This window comes from Balaenoptera acutorostrata, chromosome 16 (assembly GCF_949987535.1).
Source record: "Balaenoptera acutorostrata chromosome 16, mBalAcu1.1, whole genome shotgun sequence".
NCBI lineage: Eukaryota > Metazoa > Chordata > Mammalia > Artiodactyla > Balaenopteridae > Balaenoptera > Balaenoptera acutorostrata.
In genome coordinates this window covers 25626961-25651653 of record NC_080079.1, presented here as the reverse complement: position 1 = coordinate 25651653, position 24693 = coordinate 25626961, and the positions used below count along the sequence as shown (strand labels likewise).

At 36.7% G+C, this 24693-nt stretch overlaps 2 protein-coding genes across 4 annotated transcripts in view; one reads left to right on the top strand and one right to left on the bottom strand.

The window, feature by feature from the left end:
- The window catches only part of SLK (STE20 like kinase), a 55309-nt gene extending 33922 nt beyond the window's left edge, over positions 1-21387 (top strand). Inside the window, exons 12-19 of one of the 2 annotated variants that reach the window (XM_007172099.3) lie at positions 901-1080; positions 3523-3615; positions 10770-10899; positions 11524-11648; positions 12545-12733; positions 13286-13411; positions 14374-14487; positions 17695-21387. In XM_007172099.3, coding sequence (XP_007172161.1) covers positions 901-1080; positions 3523-3615; positions 10770-10899; positions 11524-11648; positions 12545-12733; positions 13286-13411; positions 14374-14487; positions 17695-17841 — 1104 coding nt within the window. In that variant the 3' untranslated portion in view covers positions 17842-21387. The remainder of the gene's footprint in view (positions 1-900; positions 1081-3522; positions 3616-10769; positions 10900-11523; positions 11649-12544; positions 12734-13285; positions 13412-14373; positions 14488-17694) is intronic. The other variant, XM_007172100.3, reaches the window with a different exon arrangement.
- Positions 21388-22218: 831 nt separating this feature from the next.
- Positions 22219-24693, bottom strand: part of COL17A1 (collagen type XVII alpha 1 chain) — a 51329-nt gene continuing 48854 nt past the window's right edge. For both annotated transcript variants that reach the window (XM_057530391.1, XM_057530390.1), the window contains 4 exons: positions 24267-24404; positions 23961-24023; positions 23725-23805; positions 22219-23364 (listed from right to left, as the gene is read on the bottom strand). In XM_057530391.1, coding sequence (XP_057386374.1) covers positions 23312-23364; positions 23725-23805; positions 23961-24023; positions 24267-24404 — 335 coding nt within the window. In that variant the 3' untranslated portion in view covers positions 22219-23311. The remainder of the gene's footprint in view (positions 23365-23724; positions 23806-23960; positions 24024-24266; positions 24405-24693) is intronic.

Below are 24693 nucleotides of genomic sequence, written 5' to 3'. Positions count from 1 at the left end.
AAAAGGAATTATTAATGTGATATAAAATTTCAGTAACTTATGTTGAACATGTAGCTTAATGTAGGTTAGAAAAAAGATCGTTTGAAATGTTATAGGATTCATGGTTGATTATAGTACTTAGGTTTTTATAATTTTAAGTGGTAAGGATTGTTTTGTGCTTGGCATCGCTGATTACATATGTTGTATCATAACTGAGAATTCCTAAGAAAATAATGAACTTTTGTTCTCTTTGAGTATTTTTACAGTACTTATATTCTATTTTTTCAGGACCTTATAAAAACTGGTTCTCCCCCCCATATTTTCCAAAATATTTTGCTTTTTAATTTTTTTTAAAAGAAAACACCCTTTACAAATACTTAACTCTACCTGTGTCTAAAATTGCAATGTTACTCAAGTATTATATAAGCAGAAATCTTTTGTTGAGAGAGTAGATTTATAATTCTAAAAGGTTTGTTTCAGTGAAGTATGATGTTTAAGAATCTTAATGAGGAAGAGTAAATTTGTAAATGACAAGTAATGGTACGTTTTTAAAATAGACTTCAAATGAGACCTTTGATTTATCAAAAATTTTATAAGATAAATGCTGAAAATTTTCTTACTTTAGTCTTTTGTAGCAACTGGATATTCTTCTAGATGGTCTAAAATTTTTGAGCATTCTACACTTGTACAATAGAAAAAAGTGTTTTCCATATTAGAAAAAACCGAAATGCACATCTTTTTGAAAAATTTTTAAAACATATTTTAGTGCATTTGAACTTGTTCAGTATTGCAAAGGGTACGTATTACATGTCACTCAATTTAAATGCCAGTTATGTGCTCTTAGTAAACATCTTCAGTATAATGAATTAATATGAGCGTTAATGTTAAAGTTAAATGATCTTGAGCTACATCATTTTACAGAGCAAGAAACGACAATATGACCAAGAGATTGAGAATCTAGAAAAACAGCAGAAACAGACTATTGAACGTCTAGAACAAGAACACACAAATCGCTTACGAGATGAAGCCAAACGCATTAAAGGTGAACAAGAGAAAGAGTTGTCCAAATTTCAGAATATGTTAAAGAACCGAAAGAAGGAGGTAAGTGTAACTACTGTTTTTAATGTACACTTAAGACTGTCTAAGGAATTAAGATAATACTTGGTAGTTAAATGGCACTCATTCATTTTTTTTTTCGGTCTTCCCAGCAGTTAGGTAGGGTAGTAGTAAGGTCAGATGTTATCTCATTTACTGCCAAGAAAACTGGAGTAGAAGAGGTTTTAATGGCCTGTTCAAGTTCACAAACTATTATTAAATGTCCAACTAACCCTTGAACCAAGTCTTCAAATTGAGTCTAATTCATTTTCCTTTCAACCTATCACTCCTCCTTTTTTAATGCAACATTTAAGGCCTGACATAGTAATGTTCTTTTTCAAGAAAACATACTATGTTCTGTTTGCAGGTGGCAATAATAATTCATCTTAATATTTATTTGCAATATTTAATTCATGCTTAAAAGTTTTTTTTTCTCTTGATTAGCTTGATTACCTTTCTTGGACTTTGTGTCAAAACAAAAGCTGAGTAACCTGAAATTTGAAATAATATCTTTAAGTTTATCAAATTGTGAGATACTTTGAACAATCACAGGTGGAAAATATCTGTAAAGTCATTTGATTATAATGAATTTTTTCATTTTTCCTGAAATTGTTCCATACTGTCATAGAATCTATTTGTGGTATTATCTACTATGAAAAATTGTCATTGTTTCAGAAAGAGGATTAACATATTGTATTAGTGTGTGTTTTTCTTCCCCAATTAAAATAACACTAAGAGAGCTTTTATATATTATCAGTTTTGAGAGATAATTTTATAATTTATTCTGTTCCTTTAGTATAAGAGGAGAATTTATCTTTTCATGATATGAAAGACCCCGGGACAATATTATGATCAGTTTTATTAGTTTTGGAACACACTAATATCAACCAAACTAGTGAATACATTTTCACTTTTGTTGCATGTCCCAGGTACTCAGATTCATTGATTTTAACAATGAAATTATGCAGATAATGGAACATCATTTTGCTGAACTTGAGGATCTGCTTTAAAAAGGATAGAATCAAATGTTAATAAATACAGTGCATTCTATGATTTCTTTAGGTAAAGATGAATGAAATGGTATATAGCCTTTTGATGTGGCTACCATTTCTAAAAATTACTGTTTTATTACTGTTTATTATATTTTATATAGAATTGCTCTATATACCATGATGTATGACTTTACTGTATTAACTAAATGTTAATTTTCTTGAAACCGTGAGTAGTTTTAAGAGGTTATTTTTTAATATCAGGTTAAATTTTAAAAATTTTGTAGGTAAGTATATGATTTAATTATAGATATCTAAAAGTTTCTAGTTATTGTTACTGTTTTGGACTAGGAGAGGTTTAGCCAGAGAACATGTTTGAGATAGTGATATGCATATTTTAAATAATTCTATTCTATATTTTTTTCCTTATCGCTAAACTTCTTGCATTTGGGGAGTCTCTTCTTTTTCATGGTGATTTGGTTTCATGAGCGATTACTGATGGGAAATTTTAAATACACTATGTTAAATCAAAATCAGTCTCTTTCACAGACCATCAATGGCGTGTGGTGATTTGGAATCTGGTTGCTTTTGGTGCTTCTACTTATAAACACGTGATCGTTTTTCATAGTTGGATTACAGATCTATTGTTAGGTGGAATACGTATCTAGGGTTTTGAAATGATTGAAAGAAGGAGCTCTAAAATACACTTCATTTTATAATATACTTTATTTGGTATAATAAATCATAGCATATAAACTTATTTTATGAGGGGTTATATTACTGATTTTAAAGCTGACAATTGATTTTGGCTTAAATTATCAGCAAAGGAGAATGTTTTTCTAATCTAATCCCAAAATCATCAGATGTGTTCATTTTTATCGCACCATATATAAAATAGTTTATTATGAAAAAAGAAAACTTAGTGTCCATTTGTCTCTCCTTTGTGTATTCTAATGCTTACTTTCCCTTTTGTTTTTCTTTTGATCTCATTAAGTAGATTTCATTTAGAATTATTTCATTGGTTTTATCAAGCCAATTATGAAATTTTGCAGTTTTATAAATGAGTGGCATTTGTTTTCCTTATATCCAATATTTCAAACAATGTCAGTAGATATGTTTATAATTTTATGATCTTTCAAGGTCAGTTGAGTTTATCACCTTTAGTTCAGCGTTAGCGTTACAAGTAATTCTTTACTGATTGTCTTTGGATCTAAAGAGAGAATGATATGTAGGGATAATTAAGCAACTAATTTTCCTTATATGGTGTAATGTCCCTTTCTGCACTGATATTAAGCATGTTCTATCCTTTCATTCTTTTTCACCAAACTAACAACTATGCTAATGCATGTTGAAAGGAGCTCTTTAACAGCTTTATTTGACTTGTAGCTTGTCTGCTCACGTAAATGCTTGCTGTGGAGAAAGTGTTTTTCCCCACCTCCTGCATGCTTATACACTGTAGGTTATAAATGAAGTGGAGAAAGCACCCAAAGAGCTGAGAAAAGAGCTCATGAAACGCAGGAAAGAGGAGCTTGCACAAAGCCAGCATGCTCAGGTAACAGCAGCAGCTTAATGCTACTAAAAACAGAAAGTGGCAATATTCTCACAGCTCAGTAAACCATGGTTGAAAGGGTAAATTCTGTACTTATTATATGATGTTGACGTCTCCTCATACAAAGGTTCCCAGGGCATTCTTTATGTAGTACTAAATTCACACTAATGGTGACATTTAAGTTGCTAACATGACATTAAGTGAAATGTTTGGAAAGCTGACTCCAGATGAAATAAACATGTATGTTAATGTATAATCCACTCTATTCTTATTTTAGTCATGATGGAAACTTATATTTAAGTGGTAATGTTAATGGTTGATAGAAGATTTTTAGGGCAGAAAAATATAGAGGGTGAGTATATAAGCTTTGTGCATACAAAAGGAATGCATATTTAAAAGGCCATTAATTCGGGAGTCCCCTTATGGCCTGGTGGTTAGGATTCCGGGCTTTCACTTCTGTGGCTTGGGTTCCTTCCCTGGTCAGGAGAACTGCAAGCCTGGTAAATGGTAATGTTAAATGGTAGATCAAACACTTATTACTGTTAAACTCAACAATATAAGCAACTTAAAACCAGATTTTAAATATTAAGTATGTTGTTTTTCTTTTTGATTCAGAATCCAGCAGTTACAAAAATAGACAATTTTTACCTATATAAACCTGATTCTAGGTTATGATAAGGCTGAGCCAATTGATGGGTGAATTCTCTACAAAATAGATAAATTGGTATTTTCAACAGATTTTTCTAGAAGTATCTCACATGAGTATGAGGTCTTTTATACTTGGGATCACCTTTCTTTTAATTAAGCTTGCACTCAGCTGGGAGGCAAAGAGAGAAGTGAGCTCAGTTTGTAGTTACAGATGTTAATGAAAGGAAGAAGAGACATGGATTATTTATTTGTTGCTTTAAATTATCTTTTTAATGTGGGTTTTATGTAATTTAAAAAGTGGTTCCCAGACTTTTGAATTTTATAGATTCATGAAAAGAAACATAGAAGCAACAAAAACCTTTGGGGGGCATGACAAATGGGTTGCCATTAAAAATTTTTTTGTTTTTGTCAAGGAAGGTTATTTGAAACTGCCATTTATTTGTCACCATCATTTCAAAAGAGAGATTATTTTAACACCATGAAAAATAAGGAAACTATCTCAGAATTTAAAATTTTAATAAAACTAGACTATTTGAATAAATTTAGTTGTTTTTTTTTCTTCCTGTGAGCCAATGAAAAATTTTGTCTTGGCCTGGTATGGGAACTACTACAAGCACACCTCGTTTTATTGCTCTTCACTTTATTGCGCTTTTGCAGTACTGTGTTTTTTACAAATTGAAGGTTCATGCAGCCCAGCATTGGGCAAATCTGTCAGCACCATTTTTCCAGCAGCTTCGCTCACTTCGTGCCTCTGTGTCACATTTTGGTAATACTCACAATATTTCAAACTTTTTCATTATTATATTTGTTATGATGATCTGTGATCTTTGATGTTACTACTACGACTTGCTGAAGGCTCAGGTGATGGTTAGCATTTTTTAGCAATAAACTACTTTTTAATTAAGGTATGTATGTTGTTTTTTTAGACATAATGCTATTGCACACTTTAACAGACTACAGCATAAACATAGCTTATATATTTGGGAAACCAAAAAATTCGTGCGACTTGCTTTATTGCGGTGGTCTAGAGCCGAACCTACAGTATCTCCAAGGTGTGCCTGTAGTTAAGGTGATAATAGCAAAGTCAGCATTTACTATATGGCACATACTGTTCTAAATGCTTTACCTATATGAACTCATTTAACCTCACAACACAGGAGGTAGTTGCTCATATTACCCCCATTCTACAGGTGAGGGAACTGAAGCACAGGAGGTTGAATGACTCTCCCACGTTCATACATTTGGTTAGTGGTAGAGCCGGAATTCTCATCTAGGCAAGTTTGGCTCCATGTTTCGTACACTGAACCACTGCATCATGCTGCTTCTTGTATTCAAGCTACCCTTTCTGTGCCTAATCTAAACTCTTATTGGCTTGGCCCAGTGGTTGTTGGCCATGTCTTATTAATAGGTGAAGAGGAAGTCCTTGCTGGCCACACATCGATTTTTGGGTAATTTGGATTTCAAACCAGAAGATAACAATTTGGTTTTTGCCTTGTAAAGGAATGTAAAATTTTTAATTCCAAAAGGTAAAATGTCAGACTCTAGAGTTGAAATTGAGAATTTAGTGTTGAATGGTAAGTGATCCAATGCTTTAATAAAACTTTGTTGGTGATTTTTCATATAATTTGAGGGGCTAGCCTGTATTTTCCAACTAAAGCTGAAAGAAATAGTAAATTACTATCTGTAAATTTAATGAAGAATTTAGTAATCTAACAAATTTCAAAAGTATTTCTATTTAGCTACCACTTTTGATGAAGGTGTTAACACATGATAACTTGAGTCTAATATTTTAAACTTTTTAAAGACTTTATGAATAATAGCCATATGGTCATGGAACTAGAATGTATTTGATCATCTAGTCCAGTGGTTTTCAAACTGTACTCTCAGGAGCTCTTGAGTTTGGAAGAAGCATCTCGAGAATCCTTCAAAAAGTGAGGACAGTAGGGCTCTGGGCCCCTGCTTCCAGAGCAGGACCACTTTTCATCTGTTGTATAAACTGAGATTGTTTTGGTGAGTTTTTTAAAAAGAGAGTTCAACTGGTTTAAAAAACAATGGCAGCAAACTAGAGTTTGGAAACCACTGATCTAGTTCAAATCCTTCATTTTACAGATGAGAAAGAGACCCCTTTGTTAAGTGACTTGTTCCAGGCCTCAGGAAACTCTGCGTTTGTGTAATTATTCTTTCCATTTACAAAAAGTCATTCAGCTCTGTTCTTACCTGGGAAGTGCGTTGTATTCTGATCCACAGGGCGTTGCTCAGGTCATGATTCAGTCTTTTCAGTTGTCATCTTGTGCAGTCTTCAACGCCCAAATGCAGGACGTAAGTCCCGCGTGCCTTGTAGGAGGGTGCCTTCTTCTGTTTTACCTGCTTTTTCTTTGGCTCACATGTGCCTTTTCATTGTTAGCTTCATTTGTTGTAAATCTAGAAGATTGATAGATGATAATGTCAGTGATGACGGTAGTAGTAACCTGACATGAACTTTATAGTACAGTATTCTTTGAAGAGTTTTCACATTTGATTCTCGTTGCCAACCCCTAATATAGGGATGGAGTGTGTCTGTTTTACAGATGAGGAAATCGAGGCACAGAAGACTAAGTGATTTGCCTAAAGTCACAAAAGAGATTAGTGGTAGAGCTGGAACTAGAACACTTCTACTACAGTGTTCTTTTTTCTGTCTACACCACCACAAATTTTAATCTGAGATTTTCATCTTTTTCAAGAAATATCTTCTCAATAGTATTTTACGAACTTTGCACATGTGAGAAATTGAATGCTGTGGTTAGATTTTTATCTTCGTGTGAAGTGACATTTTGATTGCATATATGTTTATGTCGATGTTTTAATTATGGATATGGTCAGAAAAGCCATGTTAAAAGTGGTGATTTTAGTTCCATTTAGTTTTCACTGTTCAAATTGTCCATAATGAATGGTGGGTTGCTATTCTTCATGTTGCAGTTTTAAATTAAGTCTGGAATTCCAGGCTGTATTCTTTCTCACAGTTTCTATAGGGAAATGACTAGCTTATTTAACACTGTAATTTTTGTTTGTGATGTTTGATATACACAACTGGAGTAGATAGAATACAGCTTGATTTCAACCCCTCCTTCCCCCCTCCTGAAATTATTTATTTATTTATTTATATTATTGTCAGCCATTGGGCTATATAGTTTTCTAAAAGAGTAGTCAAAATGTTAATTATTTTTTGACGAGAGGGAGAAATTATGAATTATGAACACTTTTCTGATCATTACCATTTTTAGCTTTTAAGTTAAAATGACCAAATGCTGTACAAATAGCGCCACGTATCATAACCCTTTCTTATAGTTTTCTAGAACCCAAAGCTGTATTTTTAATGTTCACAGTTATCTGACTAATAGGATAAAATTCCTTATCAGAATTAAAACTTGTACATTTAAAGGGCACTCATTTTACAATTTCTGTGTCCATTTTGAAATTGTTACTCCTAGTGATCAAATTGATGTTATTATTTTTTTAAATGAGTGTAATTTGTGCAGTCTTTTTGGAATGTAAAATCACTTTTCTTTTAGATCCTAAGAGTAATTTCTAATTACAGATTCCACTGTGAATGTATTATACTTGGCTTTTGAAGTTAGGAAATTTAATGAAAGCTCAGTGATATTAAATTTTCATTTCTTTTGTGGTAATAAAATATATTAATTAATGTGTAAGGGACCTTTTCGGTAGTTTTTGGCTTTAATATAAAAACAAATCAAATGTGCAGTATTCTTGACTATGTAATCATCCACACTCTGCTTGATTATTCAAGTGCACAAGGCAGCTGGTGTCTTTGCAAACTCTGATGGTTAGGAAACACTTCCATACGTTGCCTACCTTGACCTGTTGATCTTTCTTTATCTTCTGGAGGAGCACAGTGCTAGTTCTGCCCACTTCTATATAACAGTCTTAGCTCCTTTTTCCTCTCATATACTGGCCGCTTCAGGGCATGCTTTTGTAGTTCCTTGTCATTCATTTTGAGTCTTGATTTCTGGACCCTTATTCCTTGCTTTGAGTTCTCTGTGGTTTACTTTTGAACTTTTCAAAGTATGTTACTAAGGGAAGGGACCCACTACTCTTTATATGGGCTGACAGATAAAACCAATTTGGGACCAATAGAGTGGAAACTCCTTGAAGGCAGTACTGTCTTTTGTTAATTTTAGTAACCCTGTAAGTAGTACAGTCCCCAGCATTTACTAAGTGCTTAAAAAAGGTTTTCTTTGACCTGAACTCTTATCTTGCTTAATTTAGACATAAATATAATAATATGACCAAAAACTGCATTGACGAGAAATCACGTTCACTTTTTTAGTGGCACTGGCTTATACAGTTGACCCTTGAACAACTCAGGTATTGGGGTGCTGACCTTGCGCGCAATTGAAAATTCACATATAACTTTACAGTTGGCCCTCCGCGTCCATGGTTCCACATCTGGACATTCAGCCAACCATAGAATGTGTAGTACTGCAGTACATACTTAGTGAAAACTCCACGTTTAAGTGGACCCACACAGTTCAAACCTGTGTTGTTCAAGGGTCCACTGTATTTATCTTTTTTAGTTTCATATAAATATTTATTTGCCCCATCTTTAACACTTGATTTTTTTGATAAGTGTAAATGTAATATTTATATTTATGATAATTTGGACCCATTATTTCTGTCCACACAGATATTTTTTTAAAGTTCTTTATGCAAACTAGTGGTAAAAATGTTGAACAAAATACTTTTGATATATCTGCAGATTATATTGTTTATTAAACAAGTTTGCATATAGAAATTTTACAATGAAATTAGAGAATCAATTTTTGTTACAAATGATATTTACTGTAGGAAAAGAGAAGCTTGACAACTTATTATAACTGCTTATAAGATAGGATGGAGATTTTTGCATCTCTTTAAATAAAACTCAAAAACCTTATTCTAGACAGTTGAATTTAAATATTCATTGAGTTTTTCTTTTATATTTTTCTTTGCTGTGATAAAGTGATATAGGTGACTGTAGTCAAGTTGGCAATTGTAATTTTTTTTTGTATAAATTTGCTCAGCATTTATTATATCTACGGAACTGACAATGTGCGTGATATTTTTTTTTAATGACACATAAGTACATTTCCTGTCCCCAGTACATAAGACCATAGCTCAATAAATACAAAAGTACATGTTATTCCACTTGCAACTGGCAATTGTATTTTATAGAGACAGTTTATTAGTCTTTCTGCTACTGTATATTTGTATTTATGCTAAAATACAAATCATGATGTAGATGAGGCAGCAGCATTTGTGACAACAAAGTAACAGGATGTCCTGGATGGTAAGACCTGATTCTCACCTCCAGAGAAACAGTAGTAGGACAAGCATCTTGAGGAACACTGCTGACTCACTCTTTGTGCACTGAAGACCAGGCTGGTAGTGATCCAGATCCTGTCAGACTCTGTCCAAGGCCTAAAAAATAGTTCCAAAATGGATCTTGAGGTTTTACATCTCTTAGATGTGCAAGAGGAGGGATTATAGGTGAAGTGCTGCTCAACCCTAAATTTCTAAATCTATACTCAAATTGATCAGAATACCCTTGAGCTAACCACAAACTGCTGTAACAGCCAAGAGAGGGATGGAGAGCCAAACGTTTACTGGCAAAATTTGCATTTCTTCAGTTTGAGTATTGTTCCTTTCCTTCTGCAAATGTATAATCTAGCATAATGACCATAAGTCACTTTAACCTTTCCTTTCCTTACACAGTAATTGAAGGATTTTTTTTGAAAGTATAAATTTGGCATTTGGGCAAAAATAGTATGTACTCAGTAAATACTGTTGAATGAATGAGTGAATCCCATACATGTTGGTAGAATTCTCTGATTATAAGGAATTTTGTTTGTAGGGTCATAAAATGTAACTCATTTTCCTATTTCTAGTTTACATTTCTCTAGCAATGCATTATTTCTCATTAAATCCTTAAAGTATTGTTCTTTTTAGGCACAGGCTAGAGATATAGAAACTGTCTTTCTCTGTTAGTGTAGCCATGGTATGGCTTCCTAACTCTTTATTAATAGAAAAATAGAGAGTTTAAAATCCCGGTATCTGTTTTACTTGTTTGCTCTTTATTGCCTCTCTTCCTGAAAGACATTTCTTGTTTATTCTTGTTTTGTCCACACTCCAGTGAAATGAACAGTCAGTTTTAGAAACTGTAAATTTATTTTTTTCCCAAAGATGTAGGGCATTTTAATTATGAGTGGGTTATGGACCTCTCTTGTATGTGTTATTCTTAATAGTGAGTTTAGAATATTATGTATTCTAGTACTTTCTTTCTGGGCTTGAATTGGGTGACTAATACATTTATGTTATATCTATACTATATAATTTTGGTGATTTTTAAATCTAGTTAACTTTAGAAACTTGGTTCAGAATTCTTGTTAATCACTAATATATACAGAGGTATAGATAAATGGATGTTTTGCTCAGTAGATACTTATTAACTGATGGTTAACTATGTCTAATAGGAACAAGAGTTTGTTCAGAAGCAACAACAAGAATTAGATGGCTCTCTGAAAAAGATCATCCAACAGCAGAAGGCAGAGTTAGCCAATATTGAAAGAGAGTGCCTGAATAACAAACAACAGCTCATGAGAGGTATATGAAATTATGCAGCATATGTATATATATATCTCAAAACATTGCAGAGATACACCTTGGAAATTATTTGAATGTTTTCTTTTGCTAGAGTGGTAGAGGGAAAGATGAAGCAACTTAAAGTAAATAAGAGGAAAATACTTCATAAAATTAAGAAGTACTGCAAGATACAGAACTCCTTTAAGGCAATAGAAGTGAACATAAACATATAATCCTTAAAACATCTTTTTTGTCCAGATGATGGTAGAAATATACCTGAATAATTTTATGTACTCATTATGCCTTACAATGTTGGTATACTTAAATTGGCTACGTGATAGAATGGAATTTTAAGCACTTATTTCCCCTAACAAATACCTTATATTTTTTTTCTTTCTCGTTAAGATGGTTAAATGGAATTTTGGTGTTGTGGGTAGGGCGTTCTCTGTTTACAGGACATCAAAACAGAACGGAAAGTGGTAAATGGATATTATCTTTATGTTGGTAATATTTCATTTATAGCTCAGAATGTCCGTGTGTATTAATTAGTGTATTAGAACACTTGTATGTAAATATTAAAATGAAGACCAAAGTACATTAGTAAAAAGAGCAAAGTTACATTTTGAAATTGCTTTCTTCTTCTAGCTAGAGAAGCTGCGATTTGGGAGCTTGAAGAACGACATTTACAAGAAAAACACCAGCTGCTCAAACAGCAACTTAAAGATCAGTATTTTATGCAAAGACATCAGCTGCTTAAGCGCCATGAGAAGGTTAATGAAAGGAAAATTTGTTCACTTTTTTGTTCATTTTAAAGTTTGCAGAGCTATTTATTTATTTATTTTAAATTTATTTATTTAAACTTATTATTTTTGGCTGCGTTGGGTCTTTGTTGCTGTGCGCGGGCTTTCTCTAGTTGTGGCGGTGGTGGGGGCTACTCTGCGTTGCGGTGCGCAGGCTTCTCATTGCGATGGCTTCTCTTGTTGTGGAGCACGGGCTCTAGAGCACACAGCCTTCAGTAGATGCAGCACGTGGGCTCAGTAGTTGTGGCTTGTGGGCTCTAGAGCGCAGGCTCAGTAGTTGTGGCACACAGGCTTAGTTGCTCCATGGCATGTGGGATCTCCCCAGACCAGGGGTTGAACCCACGTCCCCTGCATTAGCAGGCAGATTCTTAACCACTGCACCACCAGGGAAGCCCAGAGCTATTTATTTTTGAAACTTATATTTTTTACAGAATAAAGTTTAGGTTTCCTTTCTTTTATCCTAAAATTTCTTTGAAATTTGGAGTAATTAATTGTATGTTGGTCATGATTGCAAACTCTTTTCTACAAATTCCAAGGAAGGTAACTAATTACAATGCTTAAAGACCTCTTATACATTATAATCTTCATCTTGTCTCTCAGAGGTAGCTATTTTGGCTCCATTTATGGTTCAGGTATCTTAAAAATGTGGACTCTCTATACTTAGTATACGAGAGTCAATATAAATCTCTTATTACTAATAGCTTATTTTTCTTATAAATTATTTTTTGCCTAATATTTTGCTGGTTGGTATGCAACAAGGGAGAGAGTAATTTGGGGAAGCAACAGCAAAATGACATGTTTGAGCATACATGTGGGTACTGAGTATTAAATTATATCTACATCACTGGACTCTGAAACTTTCTTAGGAAACAGAACAAATGCAGCGTTACAATCAACGACTTATTGAGGAGTTGAAAAACAGACAGACTCAAGAAAGAGCAAGACTGCCTAAGATTCAGCGCAGCGAAGCCAAGACTCGCATGGCCATGTTTAAGAAGAGTCTGAGAATTAACCCAACAGCAACACCAGATCAGGATCGTGACAAAATTAAACAAGTAAATAAGCAAATTACTCTAAGTTTAAAATTTTTGAATGGCCTTTAGAAGTACCACATAATTGTGTTGTAAACATTTGGAGCCACCTTGGGCTCATTGATGTTCACCATGGCTCTGTACACATATGGCATGTACCAACTCAGTCTCCCTCAGGTGCTGGCCACGGAGAGCTCTGCTCTCTTCTATGCCCCACACCAGATCCAGGGCTAGGCTGGTCCTAAGACCAGCCCTGGGAATAAGATGACTTGGCCAGCTTTTCAGTCAAACGTGTGGCCTCACTATACTTCTACAGTCACAGATCCCACACACAAATTAACTGAGGTCACTAAGCAGATAGGAGGAACAAGGTTTTAATCAGAAGTCTCTCTCCACCTCCCTACTCCCCACCAAAGCCATGATGTAGACTCCAGCTTTGAGTCCCAGCGTATTATTACTTGCAGCTTTAGTTTATTGTACTTTACGGTTTGTTACATTCCTTAATTACACCTTTGGAAGATGCGGAAATTACATTACTTGTTAACCATATTTATCTTTTGTTTTTCTTATTTATAGTTTGCTTCTCAAGAAGAAAAGAGGCAGAAAAATGAGAGAATGGCTCAGCATCAAAAACATGAAAATCAAATGCGGGATCTTCAGTTGCAGTGTGAAGCCAATGTCCGAGAACTGCATCAACTGCAGGTTAGCTCCAGAAGCATGAACGCAAAGCTGGTAGTAGATGCACAGTACAGGTGGCTGGTTTTGAGGAAATAATAGCTACTCAGAGTAAGCTGCACATTGCTTGTGAAGGTGCTGGGATTTAAAGGTTTTCTTTCCTCTGTAGACCCAAAGGAAGATCAGTTTAGTGTCGCAGGCACTTGTTTAGAACTTACACAGCTGTGATTAGTATAAACATGAAGCTAATTTATGATATAAGAAGTTGCATCTTTCAGAAGTACTATTGAGAATTTTTAGTGTATTTTGCAAAGAAGATGAACAAAGTTTTAAAAATGATGTAGGCATTTTTGTTATCATTCTGAATTTAAAATTTCTTTTTATTTAGGGAGAAATAGTTCATTTTCTTCAAGGTTTTTGAAAAAGGTGATAAATATGAGAATTCTTTTCCTAAGGAATTTAAACATTACTTTAGAGAGGACTGTTTTTGAACCTTACCTGGGGTATGCAGCTCTCTAATATACATAATATAATATAATATAATGTAATGTGATGTAATGTAATATAATTTCTAAAATGTTTACAATTTCAGAGTAGTGTATACATTGTGGATATGCTACATATTTGCTTAATTTACTAGAGTGGAATAGTTTCTAACCCCATGTTCTGGTACCATTGGATAAAATGCTTGCAAGTTGCCCTCTGAAGTGTCAGTTTTGTAAGTAAACCTTCTTAGAAGGAAAATCAGGATCAAACTAGTTCTTTCTATTCAAGTTCTTTTCATATGGATAACAGATCTAGCCTCTACACTTGCAAAAATGAAGTTATGACTCTTTTCATAATTCTTGGCCTTTGGTTGTTAGAGGAGAATTTCAACCTCAGTAATGGCTTTATGTTTAATGAATACTTTATTATTTTGGAAGATAATTGTATTTGTGAAAAATTGCTAACTTAATCTGAAATTTTTTAAATCCAAACTTTATTTTCAGAATGAAAAATGCCACCTCTTGGTTGAGCATGAGACTCAGAAACTAAAGGAGTTAGATGAGGAACACAGCCAAGAATTAAAGGAATGGAGAGAGAAATTGAGACCTAGGAAAAAGGTAATTTTAAAAGCTTTAATTAAAATATGCTTGCATTCATCCATCCCTCCATCCTCCCAGCTATTGGCTCTTTACCTAATATGTGTCAGGAACAGCGTCAGGGACGGGAGACACAGAGATGAAGAGTCAAAGTCCCTGTCCCCGAAAGGTTCAGAATCTAGTTGACAAGCCGTTGCAGATCAGTAGCAGCATTTGTCTGAAGGAGGTAAGCACAAGATACAGAGCAGAGGAGCACAGTGTACCAGCAAAGGAGGAGGAGTGCTTAAGTCTGCTCAGGGAAGTCAGGAAGGGTTAGAGAGGAGATGCCTTGTAAGCCAAGTGCGGCTTGATAGATGAGTAAGAGCTTGCTAGGAGGACAGACAGATTGGAGTGGAATGGGGCAATTTAAGTACAGAAAAGAGAATGAGTGAAAATAATGTGTACAGGAATCATAAGTAGCTCCCTATCATTGTAGCATTAGAGGGAGTGTGTGCCTGTGTGTAGGCATTAGGGAGGGAGAGAGGGAAGGGATGACAGCTTTGTCTGGATGGGTCGACTGGAGCCAGATTACATGGCCCTTATGTGCTGTGTTAATTGACAATTTAGTAAAATAGGGATGGCTTCCTACCCCGCGCCAGCCAGCCAGCTATCTTCTTTGTTTGCGCTTGACTCCCTGCTAGCCTGGTCCAACTGGTCAACCGTTTCAACTCTGTCTTTGCTATTACTATATGATTCTCTCTCTTTGCCAACTGTCAAACTTAAACCTTTATTTTCTCTTGGGCTTCCTGCCTGCTATACATTTCAACCATTCCTTCTTCCATTCATCCAATGAGTTAATCAAGGAAATATGTATTTAGCACCTACCATGTGCTAATAGTGTGGCTTTTTAACTTGAATTTTGTTTTTTGTTACATTTTTGAATAGGTAGTTCATTCATGTGTTTCTGAATTCAAAGGGTACATACACAGAGGGGTGAAAGTGAGAAGTCCCTTCTCTAGTTCCTCCTTTCACCCTTTGTAGTCTAGCTTTTGCCTCAAATTCCTCCCCAGTTGAATTGGTTGACAGTGGTCACCAGTGGCGTTATCTACCTGTTCTTAAAAATCTTCTTAAAATTTTCTTCTCACCTGACTTTTGTGACATACTCTCTTCTTTCTCTGTGCTCTTTATCACCTTTCTTTGTTATCTAGTCACCGGAAATGTAGACATTTTCCAGTTTTACACTCTTACCTCTGCTCTTTATCTTGATGATCTTGTAGATTGTCATGGCTTCAGCTGTTGCATATTTAAGGACAATTCCAAAACTTGTATAGAACATGAATTACAAAGTCATACAGGTCTGGGTTCAAATCTCAGTGCTCACACTGATTAATTTTGTCTCTTAACACTTCTGAGCCCAGTTTTCCTCATTTGTAAAATGAGGATGTTACTACCTCCCTAATTGGGGTTGTTAAGACAGTTAATGGAAGTGATGTGTGTACAGTACTTGTCCCAGTACTTGAGATGTGGTCAGGATCCAATGAATGGTGGTTATTGTTATTATTTTATTGTTTTTATTATTGGTTCATGCTCTCAGCTCTCATTTTCCATATGGATGTTCCATTCCTCCTCATTTCATTCATTCTGTCCCATTATCATCTCATCAAAGGTTTCTTTTTTTGATGACTGTATATAAAATATAGCTTCAGTGCCTACCTCGAACCCTCTCTATCCCCTCAGCCTTTCTTTGTTTTTCTTCATAATATTCATCACCACCAGACACATTTCTTTGTTGTGTGTCTTCTCCCACCAGAATGTAAGCTCCTTGAAAGCGGGGACATTATCTCATTGTTCACTGATAGATACCCAGCTTCTGGACCAATTCCTGCACATTGTAAATGATCAGTACATACCTCTTGAATGTTGTTGAACGTTGACTAAAGATTGTAAACTCAGTGGAGATAAAACTAAACTCAACATCTTTTTTCCTTCATCTCCATCTCATCTTCCCCCCTCTCTCCAGTCCTACCCACCATCAGGTGTTCTTCCTAACATTCCTGTTCTCTTAACTGACATCTAGGCTAGAAACCTGAATTACCTTTCATTTCCATCACACCCCACATTCAATCAGATGACAAATAATTTTGACTCTTATTTCATAATATTTCTCTTTCCGTTTACTGTCTTCCTACTATTTGCTTAAAATTGTTCAGTAATGTCCTAATGGTCCTTCTGGTCTCTTGTTCACTTTCCTTTCCTCCTGCTTGCCTGCCGTCACCAGAGTGTTTATCCTCAAGAGCATCTCTGTTACTGTCATAGTGGTGTTGATAAATCTTCAGTTCCGACAGAGTTGAATATAAACGCCTCACTTTAACTTTGAAGCCTTCATAGTGCCATACTTTGCCCATATCAGCCCTTTTAGCTTCGTCTCCCACTAGCCACTTTGTTCCCAGTTCATGTTCCAGTACTGGGTATAATCACCGTTACTCACAGCAACTCCACAGTTTCCTGCCTCTGTGCATTGTTTCAGCTCACTTTGTCTGGCGTGTCTTCCCCATCCTGTCTGTCAAATTCTTATATTTCCTTTGAAACTAAGCTCATGGTTTTCCTCTTCTGAGAAACCTTCCTATCCTTCCATCTTTTCCTGTACTTTGTATTTTTACAGGAGTACTTCTCCTGAGTCACTTGTCCACAAAGTAATTGATACGTCAGATATTTATCAAGCACTTATTATATTTGCTCCATATTGTGGGGTTGTAAAGATCAATCTGGTTTAGGTCTTAACCTTCAAACAGTTTATAGTTCAGTGTGAAAGAAAAGACATGCACATCAGTAATCAAAATAAAAAAACAGGAAATGGTTAGTTCCATGTGGAAGAGACAGTTAATATCAGTAGTTAATAATAGGTGCCATCTGTTGAGTACCTAGTGTGTGTTAAGTACATTATTATCACATTTAATCCTCTCATAGCAACCCAGTGAAGTAGATGGTATTATCGCTGTTTCATAGCAGAAGAATGAAATGATTCTGTAATATAGAGAAGTTAAGTAATTGGCCCCAAGTTATCCATTCATGTGGCTGAGCCAGGACTTGAACCCAGGGCTGCACAGCCTATGGTCCTAGCTGTTGAGCAGTCTCTTCTTCCTTAGGATAACAGACAAAGTCTTCGGGGCAAATAATTTTATCTGGGCTGTCAGAGTAAATTCTGTTTTTAATACCAGTGCATAATTTCTTTTTCCCTTTCTTTTTAAGACACTGGAAGAGGAGTTTGCTAGGAAACTACAGGAACAGGAAGTGTTCTTTAAAATGACCGGGGAGTCTGAATGCCTTAACCCATCAACACAGAGCCGGATTTCCAAATTCTATCCTATTCCTAGCTTGCATTCCACTGGATCGTAACAATGGGAAGCAGTCTGTGGTTGGGTTTGTCTTTTTAAGTATGTCATTCTGTTCTCTTCATCTTCTGCCATAGTCTGTATCAGAGAGCTCACGAAGACAATCACCTGCCTCACCTTCTGGGTGTTTATTTGTTTGTTTTATTTGTTTAGCAAAGATAAAGGGAAAGGCACTAAGACAGATGCTGGGCCATGCTGGCAAAGTAGCATCTTGCAGTAATTCCCTAAGGTGATTTTTGTATATAATCTTAAAAATTGTGTTGTTTAGATACTGTTACCTGAAAAACTGGTAGACATATAATGTTTAAAGTTATTTAAAAAAACCCTGTTATGTCACTTAAGTATTACTAAATATCTTTTTTCCTGACTTAACTTCTCAATGATGCCTAAAATCTATAGTTGAAACTGCTGTAGTGAGTTGGAATAATTTTTTGGTGAATCAGCTCTCATGAAAAAACTATGAGTTGCTCAAAATATGATATTGATTCAGTAAATAAATCTATTATCTTTAAATGTTAGCATCAAACTCTTTTAAAAGAGAAAAATTATTTCAATAATTTGTCTAAAATAATTACCTGTTTAGACATGAGCTAATAATTAAGGGTGCTAGTTTTATTAAAATAGTGCCTAAAACACTAAATTTCAATTGAGTCTAAAATAGCATTTCCTTTTTTGATTCAACAGGGACAAAACACCCTTAGCATTAAGCATTATTGTTTTTTAAATCTTGCTCCTATTACCAATTGATAGAAATTTTCATCCTAAAGTATATGTTGTACAAAGTTGGAAAGATGAAAAAAATAAACGGTAGCTTTTAGATGTCCAAATTGGAAATGTAAAACTCACCAAATTAAAAAAAATACAGATTTAGCTATCTCAGCTTACTTCCTAAAATAATACATGAGCTGGTTAAATGACTTCTCCCATCTTAGCAAATTCTGTTTAAAACTGTTGGAGGCTGGCAGGCTCTGAGTTATATTTATGAATATATTTTTTATGAAATTAATCTTAAAAGAGGCATTTGTTCAGAATAGTTTTTAAGAAAGAATTTAAAATATTTAGGCAAATATCAGAAATGACTTTTCGTTGTTTTGAGATCGAGTCATCTATATTTTGGTCTTGTTTTGTTCCATGTTTAAATTATTTACTTTGATTTGAGTGGGAAAAGCCCGAAACCTGTATCATGAGGTTGCTGATACGTGTAATTATTAATGAAATGTTCACTCTAGTCCCTTTTGAGGGTTAGAATTTCAAGCACGTGTCAGGTCGAAACAGTATTATAAACCATATTTCGGGGTGTGAGACAGTACATTTGTAGACGAAGCTTGCTGCCTGCCATGTGCGCCTGTTCTGTCATGAGTGCCAGGTACCAATTGTAGAAATTTCAGTTTTTAGTTATATTACATTTGAGGCTCGTGAAAAATGCAAATGAAACTTTGTGGGAACACTGATTCATGTTAAGAAAATGTAAATATCTGTAGCACTTTCTTGCAGTTAATTTGAAAACTGAATGCTGAACCCTTATTTTGTCAGTGGTTTAGATGATTTAAAAATGCATGTGATTTTAATTTTGTAATTGTTTTGACAAGCATCATTTACTTGGACAACTTTGTAGGTAGCCTTAACTTCTGGCCAAGTTTGTTTTTTATATAAATATATATACATATATATATATATTATGTATGGTTGTAAATTCATACACTTATCACATGAATGTGTTACTGTATACAAAACTCTTTTAATGCTTTATTCTCAAATGCTGGGTTGAAAAATGTTTTGAGAGCCTTTTAAAATATATATCTTTATAAAGTAATGTTCAGGATGATGATGGAAATTGTTTATATTGTTACGATAGAAATGACAGTATAATGTTACCCAGCGTATTTAATGATTTATTTGAAGAGGGAGAGAGGAAGAAGGTTCTCATACCACTTTCTCCTTTGAAGTTTTCAGTTTATTGGCTTTTTAGAAATTAACACTTCAGGCAGTGGACATTTTTTCAGTATCGTTTCAAGGGTAGCCTGTGTGCTGAATAGTTATGGCACATAATTAATTTGGTCTGAATATTTGGTTCTTTTTCTTCCTTTCAAGTTGACATTCAGAGTATTGAATAAAGAGGCTCAGAGTAGAACGATTGACAACGCTGGTAAGTTTGTTAGCACCTCTTGCATCTCCCGTAAAACTGCCCTTTGGATTCCTTGTTCACGCTCGAGTTCTCTTTCAAAAATGACCAGACCATATGCATGTAGGAGCAGGACTACAGAATGATATGTATGTAGAGGTAAAGCCTTCATTTTAATACTTAAAGTTACATAAATCTTTTCAAAAGGTATTTTGTTGTATAGACCATGCTGTTTGTACCCACCCCTGCCCACTTCTTGCTAGGCCCTGTATTCACGTACAGAAGAGTGATCCTTCTCTCTTGCATGATGTGTAGGTGGGGGGTTGGGGAGGGACACAGACATCTTTGAAATCAAAGAGTACAGTCAAATGCATTCCTGAGTTGGTGGTTTTGTTGCTGTGGCAGAATGTGCTATGAAATGCATAGAAGAAATTCTCCATGTGTGCCCCCTAATTACTCAGCCTCCCCTCCTCTCCCTGCGTGCTGTGGACACACCAGGCCACCACGCTTCTGCAGGTCTAGCTCATGGAGCTCGTTGCACCAGGTTGCCTTTCCTAGTCCTGTCAATCCATGGTTGGGTGTGAATTGCTGAATTAGCCGCTATACTATATGGACTCACAGTTAAGCTTTTTCTTACCGTTTTCTATGGGGAAGCTATAGGGTGGGTAAGGAGGAAATTTGGAGTGCTTGTTCCTTGCTGAAAATGTTGAAACTTTCCTGTGACAGGATACAGCAAATTGTAATTAAATATAAACCAGAACCAGAGCTACCTCTAAGTAGTGTTTCCTCAAGCACAAAGCTCTCAGGCATATGAGACCCACTGTAATGGAGGGTCTCTGATTTCTTGAGCATCTGTGAGTTTCAGAAGCGATTGTCTTTTGTAGTCTCCTAGTTCCCTTGTAACTACACACTTTTTTCCCCATTCCACACTGTGCTTAAATGACAAAGACTCTTCTGAGAAGCCAAATTCTGTCAAATGATTAGCTAGAGATATTGTTGATTACAGGAAAATGTAGAACTGTGAGGTGGAGGAGGCGAGCTCTTTAGTTCCAGTTCTAATAGGCTTCTGATTGAATAAATCAGTTCCTTTCTGGGAAATGATCTTTTATAGGAAATGGGATATTTTAAATGCTTTTCTTAAGTTGAAGGCACAACAATTAATGCCACTATTGTTGCTATCCTGTGGCTGACATGGTTTTGATACAGCTTTAAAACTTCTGTTACTAAGCTTGGGGTAGAATGTGATACCAGTTTTCAATGTTGGCTGTAGCTTTTTGTAATCCTTCTCTGATTTGCAGTGTAATAACGTCACAAGCTAAATTTTCAGAAAGAATTTTGTTTCAGAAAATGCCTCTTGTCTATTTGGGAGCAACATGTCTTTTCAATCATGGGGTTGGCAAATGAAAAATAAAGTTATTTCTTAATCTACTTTGGGAAGCAGTCTTTTATCGAGAATATTTGAAACTAGATTGTCCTGCATGAGAACATTTTGTAGCATTTAAAAAAATCCTAATTATATTTTAAAACTCGCAGTCCTCCAGATATTCTGACCCTTCAGACTTATTTACTAGTATTCCAGACCATCTGTAGTCATCACACACAAGAGGGTCCTTTTTACTGGTAACTTGGGAGTGTCTTTCATCGCCCAAACCCCGCCTTTGGGTGGTGCTTAAAATATTTCCATCGACATATGTATATATACCTTTTTTTAATGTCCTTTTTTCCCCTTGGAATGGATTATTTTTCTCACCAAACATTTCACAAACTGTGACGTCACTTCTGCTAAAAATAACCTCTTTTCATCATTCATACGTTCATGCAGGATTCAGTAGACATACTAGGCTGACCATTTGGCAAGTGGTCAGCTTGGCCGGAGGGAGGCACAGCATGTCATTTTCTAATCCAGGAGCATTGCATACTGTGGAGCTCATGCTTGACTTTTTTTTTTTAATGAAACAAAAGAGGCTAAGATCCACCGCCATCCAGCTGAGGACATATCTCATATCTGGGTTCTGTCCAGAGAAGCTAGCAAGTTTGGGCTTTTACCCTATTTCTCTTGGGCATAGGATTCTATGAAGACTTTTGGATAGCTTGGATAGGCAAATCTGATAACTAGGACAAAACTCAAAAGTCTGGTTAATCAAGATAAGAATCATTAAAGGGGATATAATACTTGAGCTTCTAAAGCTATTACAAAAACAAATTGAGTCAGCCTTTAGGTAAAACTAAAATATGAAAAAGGCACGATGCAGTCATTCATTATACATAGTAAGTTTTCATTAGACAGTAAAATGTCAAACTTAATTAACCGAAAATATTTTCTTTCTTTCCCTCTTTCTTTTCCTCCTTTCCTTGCTTCCTTCCTTCTTCCCTCCTTCCCTCCCTTCTTCTTGTTTTTTGGTTAGATGGATCACATTAAACATATTAAAAAAGAAAAAACCCTTTAATTGGACATTTTGCAATTGAAATGACTCATCTGATAGACCACATGAATGTTTGTAGACATTGAAAAGTGCAATAAAACCAACTGCGCCCAGTCCCCCATGCGTTTCCTAAGTGCAGAGCAGGGGTGCCGGCTTCCGGCGTCAGGCAGTCTGCTCTCCCTCCCCTCCCCTTCTTTCCTCCTTGCCCCCTGCCTTTCTCTTCCTAGCGGCTGCAACCTAGTTCAGTGTAACATACTATCAACTCTAGCGTGGACCTATGGAGACAGATCATACATAGCTGCAATCAAACAAACTTCCTAAGTGGGAATGTGATACATAGTGAGAAATAACTAGTAGAAACCCTGTCACCACCTTCAGGGGAAGTGGATTTCTTAATTTTTTCAGTTGCGAGAGTTTTTTTCTATGACTAGAAGAATGCAGAGTGAAGAGGGGAGAAAGGAGCTGAGGGCACAGCTTTGAAGCGTTGACCAGAACAGTCCCATCGAGTGGCTCCCAGGAAGGCACCCCCATCCCATCTTCCATTTTCTGGGCTCATTTTTAAGGTGAAGCTCAAGGGCTCCTGGAACAACTTTTATGTACCTGACTTTCCTAGGCTGGGGCTTGAACTCAGTGTTAAAGAAGCCGAGGAGCTCAGGCCTGGACAGCAGGGAGGCCAGCTTCATCCTACCACACTGCATGCGGCCACTGTTGAGTCTACCCCGTGAAGCTGTTTCAGACTGTGTACCTTGGACTGAATTCTACGTACATATATTTTGCTCCAGACTAAGATAAGGGTTCTAGTTGACTATTTGCTGTGCTGCCTCAGTAGGACAGTGAGATTCCAGCTTTTACCCTCTGGAGAGGTCTTGACATAAGCGCCATAAGCCACTGCAAGAACTGGTCCAGGCGGCTGTTTCGACAAGGGTCGCTCATGGCTTGACAGCGATGCTTCTCCTTCTCCGGCCAGCATAGACTTGGTCACCTAGAAGTTGGAAGATGAATGGTAAGTTAGAAACTATCCTGTGGTCTGTGGGGACTTTCGCTTGGGTAATTACAGTAACTGTGACTACTACAAAACCAGCTTGAAAGATGAACTCTTTTGTAAGACTGTCAATTGATTTAAGTTGATTACCCTATTTCATTACCAGCTTGGTTCTCCTTTTCCTCCCTGCATTGACACTTTTCTTCCTTTCTCCCTGGCTGTTCATTTGATCGTTACACAAAGTATGCTGTTGCCAGTACCTGCCTTTTGTAACTGGCATCTGCCTAAAATTTTCAGGCTTGCTGTGGAACATGTGGCCTGCTTCCCAGCACTCCAGAAACTGTGGCAAGTGAGGCTTACCTTTGTCTCCTTTTTCTCCCTTGTGTCCTCGAGGGCTGGGTGGCCCAGGCTGACCTGGTGGCCCAGCAGGGCCCCTCTCACCTAGGAGGACAGAAGGGGGCACGGCTAAGCGAGGCACAGTGCAGGGCCTGAAGGAGCCGCACACGTTCCCAGCACAGCGCTGGCAAGGGAGCTGCTTCCCACGAGAGGCAGTCGTTAACACGGGATCCTGGTGGCTGTTTCCTGCCACCACTTACCTTTGGGTCCAGGGATGCCCATCTCTCCCTTCTGCCCAGGGGGTCCTGGGATGGCTCCATAAGCTGCAAGGGGGAAAAACTGGCCTTAGACTAGAGCTCATCCTGGAGCTTGGGAAGTAAAGTGATTTGTTCAGACTAACACAGGCAGGTAGTGGTAGAATTTGGACTTGTAAGAAGAGAACAGTTTAGAATTTATCTGATTTTCAGCATCTCAAGTGTTAACAAGGTTTCTGGGGAGACTGGTTTCTGTGGAGCAGACTACACGGCAAGTGAAATGTTGGGAAAGTAATCCGGGGATGCCCTTACTTCTGAAAAAGTCCATGAGGTCCTCGGTCACGTTGCTGTAGGCGGAGAAGACCTTGCTGATGCCAGGGGGCCCCTGGGGCCCAGGCCGGCCTGGTGGGCCCTGCACAGTGTAGGCCATCCCTTGGAGCAGGCCCTGACCTGTAAATACCAGAGTGTGGTGGGCACAGAGAGCAGGGGTCACCCGGCACCCTCTTCACGGTGGGAGCACGGTGCCCTCTGACTGTCTGACTCCCATCCCAGCCAAACTCTTCTATGCGGCAGTAAGGGAAGAGCCTCCTCAGTCTCCCCTGTTGACGGGCACGTCTCCGCCTCCGTGGGCTTGTTTCACAGGCCTTTTACTGCATAGCTGTGCTGGTGAGCCGCCCGGGAAAGGGCTTCTTAGTCAACAACCTTCCCTCAGCCCCACCAGAAAACCTTCATAGTCATA